The sequence below is a fragment of the Cyclospora cayetanensis genome, unplaced genomic scaffold (assembly GCF_002999335.1).
Source record: "Cyclospora cayetanensis isolate NF1_C8 unplaced genomic scaffold, CcayRef3 CcayRef3_contig_149, whole genome shotgun sequence".
NCBI lineage: Eukaryota > Apicomplexa > Conoidasida > Eucoccidiorida > Eimeriidae > Cyclospora > Cyclospora cayetanensis.
Window position 1 is genome coordinate 22,354 of NW_020312091.1, and position 16,111 is coordinate 38,464.

Consider the following 16,111-nt stretch of genomic DNA (forward strand, 5'->3'; position numbering starts at 1 on the left):
CAAGCATGATCCAGATACCCACTTTATTAGTTTTGCACTTCCTAGGCAGAGTTCTGTATTGGACTTAAACACCCACTACTACACTGCCTATATATGTTCAAGAACTAGTAGGGTATTAACCAATTGCTTTTCCGGCTCGTATATCCTATTTTTTGAATTCTTTTATTTAAATAGAAGACTAAATGCTGCGTGAGTGTGTGCTCGGTGTTGTGCGCACCTACAGGTAAGTGCTCGGAGTGCTTACAGAGTGAAGCAACACACACCCTAGCTGTCACTCTCCGTTCAAGTGAGAGCTCTGGGGGGATTCCTAAAAAGAGCGGGAATTTTCCGAGGAGCACGCAGTAGCTTCCTATGAGGAACGCATGAAGTCTGGCCTTAGGTGCTCCCAAGAGAGACCTTCGATGTAGCGTACCACTTTGAAGAGCATCTAGTTCCCTGCTCGAGGTTTAAATATTTACTTAGGGTGTAAGGCCATTCAAACAGCTTCACTGGGGCACTTAAAGCATAATTTCATACTCACGGCATAGACCCATAACCGTGGAGAGCAAGCCAAAAAGCGCAACCCAAAAAAACATCAAGAGTGTGCACTTCGCACGCCTTGGCTGATGATAAAATACAGTGATCAAGCAATGGAGAGCGCCACAGCTTGTATAAAAGCTGGCAAATTTCTGTTTAGATTTAGGTATGACACTCCTGTGAATGTGCACCGCTGGTGCACAGCCTCTTATGTAGGGCACCCAAAAAGAGGCCCACACCGACGAGTAGCAGTCCGTAGTTTTCACTGGGAATCCGCACTAGTGGAATGCAAAGACAGAGAACTCTTTAGGCTGGCTGTAAAAAACAAGACGGATGGCGTTTTTCTGTGGTTATGGAACAACCACTATTGATAACGGATGGTATTCTCCTACTCTTGCCTGAACGCACCGGCCTCCTACTACAGTAAAGACAGGCAGTGTTTCCATGGGGAAAGAGAAAGTGAGAGAATGGAGTGTAAGCCTTTCGCGTTAGAACCACAAATACCACACCGACAATACATGCTGGCTCTCGTTGAATAAAGCCCGTAGCTCAGTCGCCGACGGCACTTCCCCTCCGTATCCTGATCTGCGTGTTGCCTTCTGTAATAACAATGAGGACCTGAGGTAACGGCGATAGTCGCATTTTGGCTATTTGGGAGCATGCAGCAAGCAGGTCACTGTGCACGCAGAGAACCAGCCAGCGACTCCGTCCGGGTGCCAGTACAAAAAAGTAATAGGAACTGAATTAGGCTTCATTTTGTGGTGTCTCACAGCTACACGGAACCAGCGACCGTAGAGAACACGCCAAGTGGACCCAAGGGCCTCCTGCCTCGGGGGGTGGGGGCCCGTCCCTCGAAGAAACTAGCGTTCCTCTGTGCAACGGCATTGTTTCATTGAATTCGCATGTACTATCTAGCTTTATCAGTGCGATCCTTTCATTTTTGATCGTTTGGGGTCCTAGGGCAGCGTGAGCGAAGTTGCTCTGGCGCGAAGTTTTTGTCTAGAGCGCTGGTACAGTCGGTGCAACGATTGCTTGTCTGTGCCAGAAAGCCCCACAGGTCCTCTCAGAAAGCCTAAATTTGAACATAGACGAGGCCGTTCCGCAAAATGGGTGCGCTACTGCAGACATAGCCCACTGCGCACTAGAGGACTCTGCACGTTGCATGGAGTCGTACAGCTCGCAAGTGACACACCACGACTTCCAATGGTCCTCCGGTTGTTGTCAGCTCTTACTACATACCATGACTTCCTAAGGTCGCACCACCCTGGATGTACTCTGAAGGAACTTGATGCAACTCCCGAACGCATGATCTCCCCCGTGCCCCTCGATATTCTCTGGCATGCCATTGTGTGTCTGGATCTCTACAGCGATTCTTTTAGGCACCCTCCTCGCTGAGGGGACACCAAGGCGAGGTTTTTCTCCAGTATTCAGACAAGGGAGCCTGCCATGGGGGGCCTCGTGGGGGCTGTCGACTCTGCCCACGGTAGACGGCTTGCAGCTGCCCATCAAAACAGCAGCTGCGAGCAACGGCAATGGCAAAAGGGGCGAAAGCAGCGGCAGCAGCAGCGTCCTTGCGCGTTCTTCTCTCCCTAGAACGCGCTCCTTGGCCTTCATTCGTTCTCCCCTCGCTTGCGCCACCCCTACAACGCGCCGTGGCATTCCGTCAATCCATAGAAGCGACCTCAGAAAGGAGGCCGATGAGGCCGATTCCAACGACGGTTTCTACTCGGCTATCTCGCCTGCAGTGGGTGCCACTGGCGAGAAAGCCTGCGCTTCTCCCTGGCCAGAGGGGCATGCCCTCCTGCCTCCGGAGCGCGACGAGGCCCCTGTGGGGTCTGGCGTATCGTCTTTCTTGCCTCCTCGAGGCTTTCGAGATTTTCCGCCTGCAGAATTCGCAACGCATAGATGGCTTTTCTCTCTTTGGCATCAAGTTGCAGCCGAATTCGGTTTCCAGGAGTACAAAGGGCCCTCCGTGGAGCGCGCTTCCCTGTATGCGCATTTCGTCGAAGTCTCCGCAGGGGCCCGTCAGGGGGCCCCCTCGGGAGCCGCCGCTGCAGCGTCTCATACACGAGGCCCCACGCCTCTCGCTGACAAGTCGTCTGCAGCTCCTACTGGGGGAACCCACCTGCAAGCTCCTCCCCACATATACCGACTGCAGGGAAAGCCAGGCAGGGACGACCTCTGCTTGCGTCCAGAGCTCACGCCGTCGCTCTCACGCATGCTGCTGAGGGAGCAGCAAGGCCGTCCGTCGGGAGCAGCCCGCCGATGGTACTCAGTCGAGAGGGTGTGGAGACACGAGCGACCTGGCTGCGGACGAAGGCGAGAACACTTCCAGTGGAATTTGGATATAGCGATGATCCCGTCGTTCTTGCCCGCGGCACTGGCAGGCCCCCTTGGCACCGGCAGAGGCGGAGGGGGCTTTCCGTCTGTAGCGACAAGCGCACGCGCCGCTGGCGTAAAAGTTCAAGAATGCGGTAACCATGGAAGTCAGAAGCAGCAGCCAGTCAGGGGGGCCTGGCTGCAGGATTTCAGCTCGTTTGCCGTTGCAGAGCTCATTGCAGCCGCTGTGCGCCTGTTTCAGAAGCTGGGTCTGACCCCACGAGACGTCAAAATCCGAGTTGGCAGTCGAGGCCTCCTTGCTGATCTGCTGATGACAGACGACGCGCTCAGCCGAATTACGGGGAATCAGGGGGCGCCTAGAAGCTCTGGAGCGGCTCACCTGCGCCTTCCCGAGGAGTTCGCGAGAGCCGTAAGAGACAGTCATGTCGTCTTCCAGAAACGCTTGATTTCGGCAATGCAAGTGCTGGACAGGGCCGGTAGGCGAGGCGATGCAGCCGAGACAGAAGCGGCGCTATCTGGTGCCCTGGGCATAAGCGCTGAAAGCTCTGCACATCTGTTAAAGCGCCTTGTCTCATTCAACGTTCAAGACGACGACTTAGCGCAAAAGCTGGCACGCCGCATGCGCCAGATACTGCCCTCTGACTCCAACGCAATCTGCATGGATTCGGGGCCCACGGAGAGCTCGCAGGGGCCTCTGGAAGCAGTGCAAGAAGTGCCCCCCTCAGTACGTGAGTTACGTCGTTTGTTGCATCTGCTAGATGAAGGGTACCAGATAATGGAGTGGGTAGAGGTTGATCTGCTGATTGTGCGGGGACTGCACTACTACACGGGCATTGTATTCGAAGCCTTTGACACAGCAAACGCCTTCAGGGCGGTTTTGGGGGGCGGCACCTACGGGGTCTATGGGGGCCCCCTTGCAGATCCCAAGCTAAGAATAGGGGCGTCTTCTGTAGGAAGCCTAAGCCCTCAAGAGGCGAAGGCAGAAGCAAGTTGCGTGGGTAATGCAAGGAAGCAAACGGTAGGGAGCATCACTGGAGTGGGTTTGGGTATGGGAGACTGCGTGCTCTTGGAGCTGCTAAAGAGTAAAGGCCTTGTCAGAACTAGCAGACCGACTGTTGACATCGTCGTAGCCCTCCGCCAGGAAATTCCCGCGCGGAGGCTTATTCGAGCTGCATCTAGATCGGAAGCAGGGGCGAAGTGTGGCATTGCTGGAAGTCCAGCTGTCGAGGGAGATCGATCTCCCACCGCTACGAGCCTACCGTCAGCGGGGGCCCCTTGTGCGCTGGCAACACAAGCGCAGGCATTGTGCTGCAAACTAAGGGGCCTGGGGTTCAGCGTGGAGCTGATGCTGCCACTCCAGCGGCCCGACCAAGCCTCAATAAGACACGCCAAGGCCATGAATGCCAAAGCAATAGTATTTGTATCGGCAGCAGACGCTTCACGCTGTCGGCATGCTTGCGAAGATTCTGCTGCGGAGCAGGTGCCGTCCACGCCATTCGAAGACGAAAGCGTAGAGACGGTGGACGAAGTAGAATTCGATGTTGTCCTCCTCGCCACCAGTGGCGATTCCAGCTCGGCGCATCACCAGGTCTGCCAGCGAAAGCTCCAAGCTCCCGCCGCACCCTCAGCTAATCTGAAAAACCCATTTGTTAAATCCAATGAGACACTCCACAGTGTATCATGCGTCGTTTCCTTGATGGAACGCCTATTGTCGAGGCACCAATAGTGCCATGCTTCGATCGACAGACGAAAGCCAACTTCAAGCCTTTTCCTGTGGCGTCTTGAGTGTCCCCCGCTGTAAGAATTTGTATCCCTGCCGGTAAATCGAGTTCGCTCCAAGGTCGGGAGGCAGGCCCAGAAAGACCTCATGCCACCATTACAAGACCCTACCGCTTTTGATGAGGACAATAAAACAGTTCCCAGCAATACCTGCAGCAACGTATAATCCTCCACCGCCAACAGCACCCCTTCCTATGACCAGCACCTACGAACCTTAACTAGAATTTCGTAAACTACGCTTCTACGCTAAAGAAGGACAGTCCTACAGTACCCGGTAGATATGCGAATAACGTACAACTCGCACCATTCGCCGCAGCGAAACGCAAGCACTCGGGCCGCAATCTCGCCAGCTCTCCCATTCAAACCCCGGAGCACAAGTAACCAGCTATCAAAAGAAGTAACACGATGCAAATAACTTTAACCTGCGAGGTTTCTAGGACCAACCTAACGGGCACCTAAAATTCCTGGGGCAAGATAATAGTTTCGAAGCGTTGGGCATACAAAAAGGCCAGCATACTCTGCATTTCCAATTAAGTCACTGTTCTCTGATTAATACTGCAAGCTGGCGAATTGCAAAACCTGGGAACGACTGTCGGCTGGAAAGTCTTAAAGTATGCAGGGGCCATGACGCACACGCAAAGTATGCAACGTAGTCTGGTCCAGCCCCAACGGTTGGCTTGAGAAGATAGCAAAACATTTTCCTTTACGTAAGTTGAGACAATGCCCACTGCCAACAGTGGCAGCAGTGCCATCTAGTCAGGGAATACAAACTGTTCATGCATCACAGTCCCGAAGGATCAGGTGAAACACGGATCAATTGCTTTCATCCGTTTGCCACCGCACTCCACTTCCCGAACAACGCCCTAAACAAAGAGCGCAAACGTGAAGGTGCCCAAGTAACAAAAATGCAAGGCAGCGGGGCTTCCCATGCTGCCAGTCCAGGCCACCTCAGTTATCCATATAAACCGGGAAAAAAATCGAAGCCTCTGCTCCTAACTTCCTACCGGCAAGTAGTCCACTGGATGCAAACGCAAGAGTGCACCGAGCACAATTTGAATCACACTAGCACCATATCTGCTAAAACTGGCATCTCGCCAGTACCATACATTCACTGGTAGTTTCGGAATGTATACATTCCTTCCTATCTGTAATGCCTCGAACGAACGACAAGCAGTATGAATGACGATAAAGTTGACACGCTGCCAGCTCCTCCACACAGCGGTCACATCCCCTACAAATTTTATACATAAAAAGCAATCCGACTCTATTCCCACTGCAAATGAACGTGTCAGCCTCTAGTTATCGGCGAAACCGTCTGCCGATGCAACCAACACATTCCACTGCTCAAATGACAGTGCACCCTCAAATGTAAAGCTACTTCGCGACTAGTCATGGAAGGATGGCAGTATTAAACGCATTATTCACCAGGAGCATCGAGCAAAATACGATGGATCAATCAGCACATGCTTGCTTGCATGTAAATTGCAGAGCACGAAGGGCATAGATATCAACAGCATGACACCAAGAGCCTCCAGCGCCGTCAGTTCAGGTCTCCAATGTTCTCCTCAGTAAAGTCAGAAGAACGACAGTTTGGCAGATCATCAGCAAAACGCGATAGGCAACAAATCTCCCTCCACGCTCTATGCTCCGCATTATGGCTCGTCCTCCAAATGCCATTCGATAAAAAGTACTGGCGAGGTAGCGCTATCCCCATTTCCGCCACTTTGATAGGCCATCGGACACAAACAACATGCCTGCACCGGCAAAAGAACGCCCGTCATACCGAGCCATAGTGACAACCAAGAACACATGTACATGCTCGCATTCAAAGAACAAACAGCACACAACTCATAATGGAGGATACAGTGTCAGCGCGCTGTCAGCCCTCTTGCATCACCAATTAACGATATCATGAAGAGGTTCCTATGCGGCCAGCCGAATGGCTACGTCTTCGCTGCTAATGGCAGAGGCAGCCTCTGATGATGCGCGAGGCAGTCTCTGTGGCAATCCACAGCGTCGCATACAAAGAGAAACAATATAGGTGGCAGTCGATCAGGGAATACAAACTGTTCATGCATCACAGTCCCGAAGGATCAGGTGAAACACGGATGCTTTTTTCATCACGCAGCCTGCCACTAACTGAAAGACCAAGCAGAAGCAAATAATCCCACATAGGATACTGTATCCACACAAACAAACCCACCTCCCCATTGGTGGCTCAGATCCCTAGCTTTCTGTGGAAGTGTAGAAAAGCAAACAAACCAGATAGGAAAATTCTCGCTGACGCCCGCAGAGATGGCATACTCATATTCACACATAAAAAGGTACGAATGGGAACACACAGCAGCAACCGAAGGCATAGGGTCGACGACCGGTGTTCGTAAAGAGACATCTATAGAAATAGTAGCATTATTAGCCTGGATCGCAGAAAGGAGCACACGTCCTTTCACTATCAGGTAAGCATCATGCTCGGCAATTTCTCTCCACACTGCTCATCCCTGCTTAGATATTCTGCGTAACGTACTACCGCGCCCATTCCCCCCGCTTCCTGACTAGGGCTCGGCCAGTGTTGTTAAAATGCCAGCCGGAAGACACTGATAGAGAACAACCTCTGAACAAGCAGCTTATTCCAGCTCAACCCTAAACCAAAAACTGGTAATGGGTCTGCCCGGGACAAAATGTTTGCAAGGATCTTTTTGCTGTTGTTTCCTGGACGAGGCTTGCGCCCAAAGCCTGCCTTTACCCCATCTCTCGAAAAGACTGGCGTTCGCAGAGGGAGCACATGCAGAGAGGCGCGTCCCTGCAGACAGCCCTCGGAAAGTGTATTAGGCTATTTGTAGGCCTGCTTTCTTTCTCAACTCAGCATCAATAATCTTCTGCTTCTTCTCCTGGGCATGACGCGACTTAATGCCGAGCTGACCGCCACCCCAACGCCGCCTGAGTTCCGTATTGTCGTTAAACATCAAGCGGTAATTCTTGCATTGAGCTTCCAACTCCGCTTGATCCTGAGAATGAGAGAGAGCAAGATGGGCGAGGAAAAATGAACAGAGCTCACCAAGAGGCTTCAGCGTACAACCGCGTACAATAAAGGGAAAAAAAGAAAAACAAATAAACGTGGCTCCTAGAATTTCAGAGAACTTTGAAGACATGATTTTCAACGATGCGCAGTCGCACCTCGTCATAGAAAAATATCATCAGTGGGGCCATTAGACATCCAAAACGAAAATTCGGCACTATGCTGGAGTAGGACAACCAATGATATAAGTGTGGCAAGGCGAACGAGAAGGGGTACACGGCACACACTGAATTTGTCAGACGAAGACTATTATGGTGCGTCATCGCCGAAGTAGCCCTCGCTAGTCAACAAGTAGAGTCTCAACCTTTCTCGCTGGCGTAGAATGCATGGCAGTAACAGTCAAGGACCTCCCGTTCACGAGGCAGAATATCGCTTGACAGATAGCCATCACGTATACACGGAAAAATGACAAAGTATGAAGGGGTCATGGCAGGGGGTACAGAAGGAAGGCGGCCGCCGTCAGTTGAAGACGATTAGAATTCGTGAACCTCAGTGCGACAAGTCGCTGGTTAACGAGTTGCTCTCATCACTCAGCGGCGCCATCAGAGCAAGCAAACAAGCTTTGCCCTTCGTCGAAAACAGGTGAACTGACTTCGCCCCCTTCAGGCAGAAGCGGTGAACACGGCGGCACAGTTCAAAGCAAACAGTGAGCAAATAAAAAGCAGATCATGAAATTCCCCGTACCTCTTTCCGAACCGAGTCGATTGCAACAACAGCGCATGCCTTCTTGTGCACAAGCTGTCCAAGCCTTGACTTTCCCTTAACAATGCAATATGGCACATCTTTTTTCCTGCACAGGGCGGGAAGCCAGCAGACGAGGTCGATGGGGGTCACGTCATGGGCAATAACCACTAACTTCGCCTTCTTTATCTCAATCAGATCCGTCACATGATTCAGGCCAAACTTCAGCATCACCGGCTTCTTGCTTGTGGCCTGGCTGCCCCCACACTGCTTCTCCCCCTCCGCTATCAATCGTGCCTTCTTTTCACACCGCGTCTCGGGCTTGTACTTGGCCAAAAGTCGTAGCAACTGGCGGGTCTGCCGAAGTATCACCCCCAAAAGAGCAGCAAACAGCGCATTAATGTACCACGCAGACAGACAACTAGGGGTAAGGCAGAAGCACCCGATACCGGTAATAAAAATCCATAGCCTCGCATTGGGCTCAACGAATAAGCTGTTCGGCACCGCGATACTTTTCCATACTCGCCACATGCGGAATCGTCCACAAACTGCTGTTTTGCTCTCCCTCACCTGATTCTTGTCAAGGGTGCTGGTGAACTGGTTGATCGCAGGAGGCACCTTGAGTCTTTGCATCAGCACTCGCCTTTGCCGCTGCAGCAGGATGTATTTGGGCCATTTTACGAACCTGAGGAAATCACGTACAAGCACCCTCAACATGGAGAACTAGAACGCACAGTGCACCCAGACCTTTGAATTTGCTACAAGGACCAGCAACTGGACACTGGATGTACACCAAGCCGTACTCCCCTTTTAAATATGCATTTCTACACTCTGTCATAGCTGTAAGATCGAAAAAAAGGCATGGAAAAGCCGTACCTGGTAAGCTCGCGGCGGGGCTGAATACAGCAACCAATACGGAAGTTACGGGGCGTCTTCTGGAAAATGAGGGACTTTGTTGCCTTCTTCACAGTCTTTCCAGCTGGATTGGCAGGGAGCTTCTTCTTAGAAGCCCCTCCAGCAGGCTTGTTAGCGGCCGGCGCCTATATACACAAACAAAACAGCAGGAAATTGCAGTGTCGTGGGTTGCCTGTGCTGGGGAGCTGAGCAACCACAGGCTGCACGCTACAAGAGAATGTTCAGAAACCGCCCCGCCGGACGCCCCGCGGAAGGAACAAGGTGACACAAATCGAAGTATCCATAGACTTGCGGGTGGGCGGGTAGCCAAAACAATGCCAATAACCAACAAAGAGATGGGGTACCACAGCCCACTGCCATGGCTATAGCACCAGCCTGGCCACACATAAGCACTTAGTAGCCCCTAAATACATTTCAGGAAATGAGGGTAAGCCATGAACAAATATACTTCAAAGCTGATAGAGACAAGGTATTCAGCAGGAAACAAGCAAGAGATTTTTGCAAAAAGCTGCCTGGCACCCCGAAGCACAACGCAACGGCCACTCCTAGGCCGCACGTGCGACTAATCCTGCCACATCTTTCGAAGGCAATCACAAATGAAGACAAAAAACTAGAACGACGAGCTCGTACAGAAAAAGCCGCTGGAATACGTCCAACAATACCCGAGCCAGGAAAAATGAATTGTGGGGTGGGCGTGGGCAAGAAGCCACAAGCAAAACCCACCATTTTGCCTGCGTTTTGAGCAGCTGCCAGGAAGAAAGGAAACAAGAGGATTAGTTCCTGTGGCAACTTCTGGCCAACCCTCGAACAATTTTACCATGCAGGAGGAAACCTCGTGCTCCTCCCGCCGGCCGTAGCGGCAGCCGCATCCACCGGCCCCTCGCGCATGCAGCCACTCCCCACAGAATTCGATCCTAATTATGCTCCAAAAAGGGCAAAATACTTCATTTGGCCCAAGCTACATCAGCGTCAAGATTAGGATGGATTAGTGGTGAAGAGTAACAGAGGTGGAAGTGCCCCTCTTTTCCGATAGTACGCAGTCACAATCTAGTGGGGTAGCCCCAACTCGTAGGGTCTCCATAAAGAAATCTGAAGCTAAGACGCGAACCAAATATAGGCAGGGACGCTGAAATATCTTTTTATCCAAAGAACCGCATTCCCACCTTAGTGCTCACACAAAAGGGTCCCGGTCCTAACTCGGGCAGTGTTGAATACATCTGCGTATGATGCAATGTGCAACTACAGAGGGGTGCTCAGACTGCGTGAAGAAAATATCTATGCTCACCGTATCTATCTCTCTTCAGCTTTATCGGAACACTGAGAGGCGTGGGCAGTTGAAGGCGGGAGTTCTATTTGAGGGACACTCAGTAACCTGTTACCTAGGTTGTACTAAGTTTGGAGCTCAGTGTTACCCCTATGAACAGCTTCGATGTAGCGTTCTGTGATGCTTCGATGCTTTTGTCCGCTTATTCACTGATTATGGGTGCGGTGGAAAATCAGGTTTCCCTGAAGCAGCTGTTTGGTTTCAATCCGGTTATTTAATGGTCATAAAGCTTGATTTGCTTGAAAGTTCGTAAGGGGGGAGAGTGGCCATCTGACGGTATGGTACGTGGTGACAAAACGCCTCTGGGGGCGGCAGAAGCCGACTTGCCAGTGGGGTGAGCGTACATCCTCCAGAGCTGGTAAGAAGACATAATTTGTCAGCCAAAAAATGTTTCTGGATGCGTCGATGAGGTTATGCCAATCAACCACAGCAGTATGAAAGCCGTATGCTGGAGCGATGGAAGTTTGCAAAAGAGGGAAAACTTATGGTATGGAAGGAATTTGAAAGCAACCACCCTGTTACTAGCTAAAAAGGAAAACCCAATTCGCGATATAGACCCTATGAATGTCGGCGCTGTAAGAATCAGCCCTAGCCTGCAGCCTGAAGTGGACGAGGAAAGAAAAATGAGGACAACCCGCGCTCCTATGAAGCCCGTAACACCCCCCAAAAAAGGCGCCTGCTTTTATTGTGGGATATTAGGTCGTATAATCCGGAACTGCGAGTGCATGCAAAAAAGCCAAGAGGTTCTACAACGGTGCTGGGCCTAGGGAAAGCACGCTGCTTGGCAAGCAAAGGAGGTGCATCAGGGAGGCGTGAAGCCGCTCACGCAGAGTGCCGCGCAGTTAAGGGGACAACAGAGGATCGAGCTGCTGTTGGAGGCCAACCACGAGTCGATTTTATGCTTACATGAGCTAACATTAACGAATGGAATTTGGCAACATTTCTTGACCCTGGATATGAAGTGGACTTGCTATTCAAGGAGACAGCGCAGAACGGCAGTCTGCCAGGCGACACGTTTCAACGCAGTCCTCAAGCCTTACGATTGCTGGAAGGCAACAGAACGCGATGATTGGGAAGGCTGCTGCAAATTCTACTAAAAGTCATATAACCATGGGTACTGACTTCTGTGTTGGACCCCTGGGCCACCATGCAATCGTAGGTGTCCCATCAGAGGCGTATGGTAGATGCGTATGCTGTGACAGTTCCACGCTGTGAAGTTTAGTGTGCCAGAAAATGCTAGGAGAAAACAACGCGGCCTCCTTGAACACTTTGACTGTATTTATGGCGAGTGGAATGGAGTCAATACCTCAACAATGTGAGGCCGCGTCTTTTTGCGGGCGGCTCGCAGCCCAGTAGGGGAAGACGGTTCTAAGCATGCATTCCGTCTTAGCTACTCTGCAAGTGATTCCTTACTAGGGAACGCAGCTGCGTTCAAGCTAAAGGAAAGGCGAGAATGGCCAAATATGAAGGAGGAACTAGCGGATGTGCTAAATAATGGCCAGCTGCTAGCAGGCTGGCAGCCTGCTGGCCGTCCAGTCCGCTGTATTGAGTTCAGCTTTGAATAAACCGTAGGCTGTGTTCCGCGGTACCGAAAGCCCTCACAGCATGTAGGTAATACTCAGCAGTAGCTGGATAAGCTCTTGAACGATGGCTAAGTGCCTGAACAGACGGGTGCTGACTGCCATTACCCCATGTGATGCAGAAATAGGACGGAAGGTGGCGCATATGCGTTGACTTGGAGACGCGAAAAAAAGATCACCCTGCAGCAAAAGCTTTTCTGTTTCACATGGTAGCGAATTACTCGAAGAATACATGGATTAACAGTCTAGTCGACCTTTGACTTCACAGACGCTTTATTACGAGTCCCTTTCCAACCGAACGACACCCAGAAATGGCTCTCCACACTCGTAACCGCAAAAACTGAAGCTTAAATGTAAGCCAATTAAGCTTGCTAGTACATTAACTGAACTGCAAAAGCAAGCTAGTCGGAATTTTTGTAACGCTCTCAAGGAGGGATGGATTATCCTACCTGGACGATGTCTTACTGTTCATTCGACACAGTTAAGAACCCCTGAAGCACCTATGCAGGCTAGGGAACAAGCACATGCATGTGAAGGCACTTAGTTGTTTGGTTTTGTGTGATTGTGTTCTTGGGAAAACGTGTTTTGGCTGCAGGAATTGAGCCCGATCCATGAAAAATGAAGCGAGATGCCACATTTTCCTTTACGCACCCGCAGCCACGTTGCAGCATTATGTGCGTTTGAATCTTATCGCCAGTGTTTGGCTGCTAAATTTGGTCGTACTGTTGTTTCTTCGGTTGGTCTACTAAATGAAAAGCAGTTTGTGGCCCGAAGAGAGCCAGCTGAAGCCGCAGCAAGGGCACTCAATAGCCGACTTGCAACTCGTCTGGTACCTGCGATGCCCTATCATGACCGTCATATTATCCTTCATCACTGATGCTAGTGCTATAGCGGTGGCTATAATTATCTGACAACAGGCTACGAAGTTTCCAAGCTTCGAATAATTGCCAGTACCCTCTGTTGCCTCATCAAGAACGAGAAGCGTCATTGTATGCGGGACATGGAACTCTAGGCGGTATGTAGGGGTGTTAAAATATTTAACACCATTTTTATTGGCGTCATCTTACTGTCCAGTCTATCCACCCGTGTCTAGTTTACCGTGCGAAGAGTTTTCATGACTTCGAATGTCCTAGAGTTGTTTGCTGTCTTGAGCTCACCCTGCAGTACAGCCTTACAGTAAAATATATATAGTGAGCACTACCAGCGTGATTTCCAACGCGATCTCGCATTGAGCCAGCAATTCACTATTGTGCAACTCAAGCGCTCTTGTCTGTGACGATTCATGGCTTATATCAAAATTGTGTGCCTCTTATGCCTGTGGCACCCATCCATCTGCTACTGTTTCCAGGATTCAGAACGTCAAGGTGAAGCGTCACCACGTTGAAGATTACCTGCTATTACTGGAACTGAAGCGAAAACTCTGCCGCCTGCACAATCGACTTCATTTTGTAGCGCTGTTTTCTGCAACTCACATGATCCTGGTTCTTCTAGACATTGTGGGATTCGTGCTACAATGAAAAATCTCTGGCGGTCCTTCTAATGCTCAGGGTTGCGACCCCCGGCAGATAATTATGTAATGCCTTGGGCAGATTCACAACAACTGAAGCCGCGAAATTCTTCTATGCACGGCATTTTGCAAAGCCTTTTGGTTCCTGACAGGATTCAAATTGATCTGACAATGAGCGAATTTGTTAGATTGCTCTAGATAGAGTCAGGATAGTATCTACGCTATTTTCGAAAGGGGTAAAGTATATGCCCACTTCGTCCCTTGCTCTAGATGTTACGGCTCAGCAGGTTGCTCAATTACCCTTAAAACATGCATGGAAGCTTTAAGGATTTCTTTCGGAAATGCTGACGAATAGGGACTCGAAATTCGATTATGTGCTTTCGGATGCCTTTAATACCCACCAACGCGCTGACCGGGATGCAGTCACTGCGGACCGCCCTGAGGCAGCTGGAGAGATAGAGTGCATCAACCGCACATTTCTGCAGCATCTAGGACTCTTTCCTTGCAATAAAAGTGCTTGGCTCGATTTCCCTCCTTGCGGTGTGAGTCTATACCACAGCAATGAACTGGAATTCTCCTTGTTCTCCCACCTTTCTGGTTTTCACTGAGGAATCCCTGTTCAGTCTAAGCCTCGGCCTAATAGTTGGGGCTTAGCCGCCACCCCTAGCAGAGGAGGGGTTCAGAAACGCAGTTGGCTATTTTATGCGAGTGTGTGAGCAAAGCTGACAGAGAAGCACGGATTTATGATGAACGGTGGGTGGCTGTATGTTTCTAGCATAATGATCTGATTTTGGTGAATCAGCAGGCTTTCAGAGCCGTGCCACAAGGTGCCCAAGCGAGGATGGATGCCGCCTGCTGACTAGAACCATGTCAGGCATTAGTGCACTTTCTAGTGTATCGATTTCCCTAGAAGTTAAATGCCACAGAACACCCTACAGTGGCTTCCTAAGCAGTACTGAAACTGTCCAAAAACTTTGCGGACTTTTCTGGACAGCCAAGTCGCCTGTGTGGAGGCGTAGGAATCACAAAAAGTCGTAAAGGAAATGCATCCTTGGACTAGAGAGCAGTAAGGACACACTGAACGGACCTCCTAGTAAAATGTGTTTGGGGCACGCCAGCCTCAGTGGGCGAAAGTGGAGCGGTTGGTGGCTTAGCTCTTTGAAGGAAAAGTTAGGGCTCGACTAGTTCACAATGCTAGTAGCCAAGGACGGTATTCTCCGTTTCGCTAACACATGTACTTTCCCAGCGCATGATCTGCCTGAGATTTCAGCCATGGTCTATGAGTAATGCCTGAAAAGCTCCCACTTACTATTGTTAATACACTTCTACACTCAAATTTATGCCCACGCACCTCCAAGTATGCCTCCTATGCATTCTTACTCATGCCTGTTTTGGGATCGACTACAATTCATGCACCGGCAGGGTTGTGATGCAGGCACTGCTTTTTGAAGCGTGCAAGCACTGCTGAGCTAATGTGTGCCTTTTTAACCATTTGTACACTGGTTTCTCTTTCGTTTCCCTCGTAGCAGGAGGCTCCTACATTTAAGCTCCCTGACTACAGAGAGTTGCGTGCCGCTGCGATTGTGGTGGTTTGGTCCCTTGTTCGTTGTCGTCAAGTGCTTATCTCTTCCTTTTTTCAATCCCTCATTAACGCCTAATAAGCACATTTTCGTCTATTATTCGTGCTGTTTTTCGTGTTTCTGCATGCCTCGGGAGTGGTGATATTGCGAAAACTTCTCCGATGTCCTGCACGCTGCTGTTTTCGACGGATAGGTACAGAACACGAGGGCGTATATTTTGAAATCGGTGAGGAAGATATAAAGGAGTAAGCTCCAAACAAGCAGTTTCTTCTTCACTAATTATTCAATGAAAAATATGAAGAAGTTGTCTCATTGGTTTGTTTGTTCGCATATCTCGTTCACTGCACGGTAGAGGTCATGGTTAGGCCCAATCTGTGCGCGTGTGCCCCAGTTGCTACATGCAGCGAATGGTGATGGTGAATGCTCTAGCTGCACAGAGTGGGCGGCAATGATAATCGTGGCTGTTCCTTTCCCGGTATGTCGGGAAATCTGAGGGGAGTGGACGGGAAAATTAGAGGGCTCCTTTGGAAGAGTAGTCAGAAACCTGAAGGGTTTGTATTAAGTCTGAAGCTAATTGCTCCCTTATGAAGACCTTAGGTGGAGCATGGCCGGTGGTGGTAATGCGTAGTCTGAGCAGCTAATCCTCGATCATCCAGCGTGTTACGCTTTACATGCGATCTTCCTAGGAACTCCCTAAACTCCAAGTGACACGAACTTAGCAAAGGATTTTCAAAGGGGGTGATTTTTCAGATCGTGCTATCACCCCTCTCTCCGGCCCCACCAGACGGTCGACATGAGGCGAGACAGGTAGCC

At 50.5% G+C, this 16,111-nt stretch overlaps 2 protein-coding genes across 2 annotated transcripts; one reads left to right on the forward strand and one right to left on the reverse strand.

The window, feature by feature from the left end:
- The first annotated feature begins 1,962 nt into the window (after positions 1–1,962).
- Positions 1,963–4,582, forward strand: LOC34619907. The gene is made up of 2 exons (XM_026336799.1): positions 1,963–2,006; positions 2,203–4,582. Exons 1-2 carry the CDS (start codon positions 1,963–1,965, stop codon positions 4,580–4,582), a joined length of 2,424 nt encoding a protein of 807 aa, XP_026192584.1.
- A 2,878-nt stretch (positions 4,583–7,460) lies between these two features.
- On the reverse strand, positions 7,461–9,667 carry LOC34619421 (60S ribosomal protein L7a). The gene is made up of 5 exons (XM_022732712.1): positions 9,596–9,667; positions 9,269–9,432; positions 8,963–9,077; positions 8,396–8,749; positions 7,461–7,640 (listed from the first exon to the last, which is right to left on the reverse strand). Exons 1-5 carry the CDS (start codon positions 9,665–9,667, stop codon positions 7,461–7,463), a joined length of 885 nt encoding a protein of 294 aa, XP_022589176.1.
- Between the last annotated feature and the right edge of the window lie 6,444 nt (positions 9,668–16,111).

Bases quoted from the DNA above. Each gene is read 5' to 3' on its own strand.
- LOC34619421 (XM_022732712.1), bottom strand. From the start codon at position 9,667: ATGGCAGTGGGCTGTGGTACCCCATCTCTTTGTTGGTTATTGGCATTG. The intron at 9,433-9,595 runs GTCTATGGATAC...TTGTGTATATAG, and splicing joins GGCTACCCGCCCACCCGCAA to GCGCCGGCCGCTAACAAGCC. The intron at 8,750-8,962 runs GTGAGGGAGAGC...ATACTTCGGCAG, and splicing joins GCACCCTTGACAAGAATCAG to ACCCGCCAGTTGCTACGACT.
- LOC34619907 (XM_026336799.1), top strand. From the start codon at position 1,963: ATGGGGGGCCTCGTGGGGGCTGTCGACTCTGCCCACGGTAGACG. The intron at 2,007-2,202 runs GCTTGCAGCTGC...AAGCGACCTCAG, and splicing joins GACTCTGCCCACGGTAGACG to AAAGGAGGCCGATGAGGCCG.